The sequence below is a fragment of the Rhinopithecus roxellana genome, chromosome 9, assembly GCF_007565055.1.
Source record: "Rhinopithecus roxellana isolate Shanxi Qingling chromosome 9, ASM756505v1, whole genome shotgun sequence".
NCBI classification, from domain to species: domain Eukaryota; kingdom Metazoa; phylum Chordata; class Mammalia; order Primates; family Cercopithecidae; genus Rhinopithecus; species Rhinopithecus roxellana.
In genome coordinates, this window is record NC_044557.1 from 142,120,702 (window position 1) to 142,126,541 (window position 5,840).

Below are 5,840 nucleotides of genomic sequence, written 5' to 3' on the forward strand. Positions count from 1 at the left end.
TTTTTTTTTTCTCAGTTATGTTAACTTTATTAATAGGCTGCGGTCTCACAAATCTTTCTCTTCATCATCAGATGTTTGCAGAACTTTTGGCCTTTTAGCCTGAACCTGGACCTTTACTCCATCTATAATATGATATTCCTGTTGTAGTGCATTCTGAAGTTCTTCTTCTGACGAAAACTGAACCCAGCCCAAACCTCTGTGAAAGCCAGTCTCCTTGTCAAAAGGTACAATACACCTTTTTACACGGCCAAACTGTGCAAAGTATTCTTTCAGCTGACTCGACGCCGCAGTCCAAGGAATTTTTCTCACAAAAGCAACCGACTGATCGATATTTCTACGCAGCGCCACAGCACCCCTCGCTGCTGAGGCCGCCATCTTTAGACTAAAAAAAATCTTACACTTGTATTATCACTATGTTGGCACGTCTACAAATGGTTATTTTTAAATTTTATTTTAAAGTATTTTGTATAGAACGATACAGCAAATAACAATTGCTTTGGTCCTGATTCTAATAAACCACTTGAATTTTTTTTATTGGCTCTTGTGTACTTTATTTTTTTGAGACAGAGTCTCGCTCTGTCACCCAGGCTGGAGTTCTGTGGCACAACCTCGGCTCACTGCAACCTCCGCCTCCCAGGTTGAAGCAATACTCTTGTCTTAGCCTCCCCAGTAACTGGGACTACAGGCACCCTCCAGGATGCCAAGCTAGTATTTGTATTTTAGTAGAGATGGAGTTTCATCGTGTTGCCCGGGCTGGTCTTGAACTCCTGAGCTCAGGCGATCCACCTGCCTTGGCCTCCCAAAGTTAGAATTACAGGCGTGAGCCACCATGCTTGGTCATTCTTATTTTTAATGCTAGATTTGTCACTGTTCTTACGTAACTAAGTTGAAAAAAGAAATGCAAGTTAACTAAGCACCTGTACGCAGCCCTTGAAATCTTGGGTCCAGAAGAATAGTCTATCAATTATATGATTTAAAAAAATGAGAACTATAATATTTTTTCCTAAACAACCACTTAAGATTTTTAAAAAATCCATCATATTAGCTTTTAGCATATTGAGAACTTAAGGAGATGATAGGAAAATATTTTTAATATTATTAGATTATTTTGGCCATGGCAGATTCTCCACATGGAGAATCATTTGAAAAATATTAATTTATCTGGTCTATAAAACAGTAGTATTGTTCAATACCTATTAATATGATTGTTATAGATTTCTATATTCTTTTGGTTAAAAAACCCAGCCAAACAACAAACGGCCGTCAACTTTTCACGGTCCCTTGTCTTTGACAGCCCTAAAAATTTTTCAAGTATCAAAGATCTTTCATAGTGCCTTAGTTTCTTCACATTTTAAATACAGGAAAACTGAGTGGCAGAGACAACACCAGAACAAGTCTCGAGTTCATCTTCCCTTATATACACCATTGCTCATTGGCAATGAATGTAGTCACTTAAAAACTACTGCGTACGTGTCTGAGAGACATATACACACACATACATGAGAGAGAGTGTGTGTGTGTATATATAAAATGAAGTCAGTACCCTTGAAGGCAAACAAGTGAAAACTTTACACATTGTTCTCACCGAGCAACTGTAACAATCAGAAACAAAAATGTAATGAAACTCAACTACTGAAACTTGATTTTCTATACTAAGACAGTAAACTTAATTCTCTAATAACAGAGCCAATCACAGGGTGTTTGCTTTACCAAGGAATACTTTTTCTCAGTAACTAAGATGAAAAGTCTTATTTATTCCATTTGGTAACATGTAGGGCCCATTGTACCGAGCAGGTGAAAAGCAAGAACTGGTGTATGCATCAAGTAATCTCCCCTTGGTTATAGCTCCTTGGCATAAGATTTCACTCACCCACACACAGCATTGGACATGCATGGCCTTGCAGTTGACTTCTTAAAACTCCTCTTATCATAATATTGTGAAATAATGCTATCAACCCCGCCTCATTATTTCGTATCCACAACATGGGAAGAGCTGAATTTGTGTAGGCCACTAAACTATCATAGAGCATAATGTAATTTTTTTTTTTTAATTGCGACAGAGTCTTGCTGTGTCACCCAGGCTGGAGTGCAGTGGTACAATCATAGCTCACTGCAGCCTCCATCTCCCAGGCTCAAGTGCTCCTCCCGCCTCAGACTCCCGAGTAGCTGGGACACAGGTGCATGCTGCAATGCCCAGCTAATTATTTTTTTTATTTTGAGTAGCCATGAAGTCTCACAATGTTGTCCAGGCTGGTCTCAAACTTCTGGCCTCATGTAATGTTCCTGCCTTGGCCTCCCAAAGTGCTGGGATTACAGGTGTGAGCCACCATGCCCAGCCTTACTGTTTTTCTGACATTCAACGAGGGTTGGCATTGAACTAGGTACTATGGTTTCCCATTATAACATATTTACTGTAAATCTCTGTGTGTACAAATTATACGTTTATGTGTAGATATAAATTGTATATATGTATATAAAATATACATATTTTGTATATGTTATACATGTATAAAATGTCATTTGCAGCTCACAGGCCAGTTTGGAGGCATCTTGGCTACTTGCCCATGACTGCCCAAACTCTGTGCTTTTCTGCCAAGTAGAGCATCATTTTGAAATACTTGATATGAAAGTTTTGATTGGATTTCACCCATGCATGTGTATGACTAACAAAGACTACAACGGTTCTGACAAGTCCAACCACATCTGGGTGTTGGCTGCTACTGGATTCCCTGCCAAACTGAGACACAATTTGAATCGAGATTTATCAAGCTAGTGGAATCCTGAGAGAAAATTGGATTTAAACCCTCATTTTACAAAGGCAGATATGGGGATGCAAGGAGTTAAGTCATGTGTCGCTGGTCACCCAGCTGGTGATGAAGCAATGGAAACAATGAGAGATTTGTTATCTTTTGGCCTGTTTGCGTGCTGCAGTACATACCGAAAAGGATAGTGTTTGTAAACGACAGGGGATAAGGGACTTGGCGAAAAATTCATTACATTTTCTTTTTATTAATTATGAAATGTCTAAGTCATGAACAGAAGGTATTAGGGGAGATATTACACGTCAAAAATGCAAAACTATATCTTTTTTTTTTTTTTTGAGACAGAGTTTCACTTTGTTGCCCAGGCTGGAGTGGAGTGGCATGATCTTGACTTACTGCAACCTCTGCCTCCTGGGTTCAAGCAGTTCTCATGCCTCAGCCTCCTGAGTAGCTGGGATTACAGACGCCCGGCACCTTGCCCAGCTGATCTTTTGTATTTTATGTAGAGACAGGGTTTCCCCATGTTACCCAAGCTTGTCTTGAACTCTTGAACTCAGGCAATCCACCCACCTCTGCCTCCCAAAGTGCTAGGATTACAGGCGTGAGTAACAGAGCCCAGCTATTTTCTTAACATGTTTTTATAACCTGTTTTCCGTTTGAAATTGCTATACACAATTCTTGGCCAAGATTTTATGATCTCCTCAAATTTTAGAAAAATCATTAAGGATCAATCTGTATGCCTAATTAATAAATTTAAAATAGTGTTGTACAAGCATTCAAGGATTTACAGAAATTGGAATTACATTTGAAAACTGTTTTTTTTTTTAACTTTCATTGATACATGTACTAAATTACCTTGTGAAGAGTTCTGAATTCAATCAAAATTTCCATATCGGCCAGGTGCGGTGGCTCATGCCTGTAACCTCAGTACTCTGGGAGGCTGAGGTGAACACCTCACTTGAGGTCAGGAGTTCAAGATCAGCCTGGCCAACACAGTGAAACTCTGTCTCTACTAAAAGTACAAAATTTAGCTGGCCGTGGTGGTGGGTGCCTGTAATCCCAGCTACTCTGGAGGATGAAGCAGAACTGCTTGAACCTGGGAGGTGGTGGCCGCAGTTAGCCAAGATGGCACCACTGTGCTCCAGCCTGGGCAACAGAGCATGACTCTGTCTCAAAACAAAAAAAAAGAAAAATAAAAAAAAGGAGAAAAGAAAAATTCCAATCAAGTATTTAAAAATAACAATGTCCTATTGTGCAGAAAGCATTTGAAATGTTACAACAGTCATAGGCAGCCAGCTGAGATGCCTCCACATTGGCCTATCGGCTACAAATGGACACAGGAATCAGATACATGTGAAGTAAATGTTTGGGCTACTGCCTGCAGCTGAATCCACCAGGAGCCCACGCTGCCTCTGCACCTCCCTCCAACCTCTGCAGCGGAGCTGTGTGCTGGGCTCCGCGCACCTGGAACATAAAACTCCAGCTGCGCCACAGGCTGCTTGTCTGTGAGATCTGCAGGACAGGTGCTATTGCTCAACCTTGCAATGGGAGCAATAAGTTCCAGGTGTTATTGCTACCACTGAGGACTGGGACGACCAAGCCAAGTTTGGGTCTTGGTGAAAAGTAATCGGGAGGGCCCCCAATGAGGGCTGAATGGTTAGGTATCTTTATGTGGATTTTATATTTGACAGAGGCAAAACCCAGTTGGCCCAGGTCTCTTCTGGTCCACAGGGCCAGTGATTTTTACTAACTTTCTCCATATTGTGCATGCCCCACACCTCCTTTCCCAGCCTGTGAGACCACAGAGGGGTGCAGTCTATCCCACTCTGTCTGTAGTAGTCCGTTTTCACACTGCTAAGTTATAAAGGAAAGAGGTTTAATTGACTCACAGTTCCGCATGGCTGGGGAGGCCTCAGGAAACTGACAATCGTGGCAGAAGGCACGGGGGAAATTCGGAGACAACACCTTCACAAGGCAGCAGGAGAGAAGCAAGTCGGAGAATGAGGAAGTGCCACAGTTTAAAACCATCAGCTCTCGGGAGAGCTCGCTCACTCGCTATCACGAGAACAGCATGGGGGAAACCACCCCCATGCTCCAATCAACTCCACCTGGTCCCTCCCCTGACAACTCGAGATGAGATTTGAGTGAGACACAGGGCCAAACCATATCACTGTCCAAGCCTGCCCTTCCAGGAGCCCCAGAGGAAGCCGGCGCTGTTGGAGGCAGCCCGGGGGCTGGCATGCCTAGATCCTGCCCAGCTGCCCCGACGGCTGAGACACTGAAACGCCTGAGATCTTACCCTGCTTGCAAGTTAATGACCTAGCCTGCCATAGCTTCCTGGATGCTGGCAGACTCCTCGGTCAAAGGCAAAGGACTGTATTACTCTGGGAATTCCATTTGCTCCCCACCCCCAAGTCCCCCAAGGAGGTGATGTGTGACAACCCAATTTATGATGCATCATCTGTATCCTAGCTTAGGAACCCCAAGCTCAGGAGACCCCTCAAGTTACAAGACGAGCTTCTTGTCCAAGCAACTCATCCAACCTTTGCCCTACAGGTAGACGATGATCTTTATTACCGTAGTCAGGAAACTAATCTGTCCTCTGCCTAGACAAGCATCCTTGAAGATGTCAAGAACCACCAGAGAATTGCCCAACACACACCAGTCTAGTATCCCCCGTGCCACCCGGCTGGGAAACCCACTTTATCAACATAAGAGGGAGGGAGTACCAGGGAAAGAGAGAGGACTGATTTTCATGTGAGCTGACCAACCTCCACAAGTTGTGAAGGCTGAGGAGCCCAGCCACACTTCCCCAGGCTTGTAGATGGGGCCAGCACGCAGCTCGGTGTGGTCTGGAGCCTGCTGGCCACATCTGTCATTTGTGATGCTGAGCTGGCAACTATTTTGTAAATTGTCACCAATAAACAAAAACTATCCTTCACTTTGTGAGACTAACTTCAATAATGACTGTGTGAGCTTTTACGGTGACTTTTTAAAAATTTCAGAACGTTTCGTATTTTTCATGTACTCCTGGGTCACAGCCACAGAAAGACTGAGGTGCTCTTAACGCATTCCCCA

At 43.2% G+C, this 5,840-nt stretch overlaps 1 protein-coding gene across 1 annotated transcript; it reads right to left on the bottom strand.

Moving 5' to 3' along the window:
• LOC104655227 (SRA stem-loop-interacting RNA-binding protein, mitochondrial-like) lies at positions 1-538 on the bottom strand. Its single transcript, XM_010354634.2, has one exon. It carries the CDS (start codon positions 373-375, stop codon positions 46-48), a length of 330 nt encoding a protein of 109 aa, XP_010352936.1. The 5' UTR covers positions 376-538; the 3' UTR covers positions 1-45.
• Between the last annotated feature and the right edge of the window lie 5,302 nt (positions 539-5,840).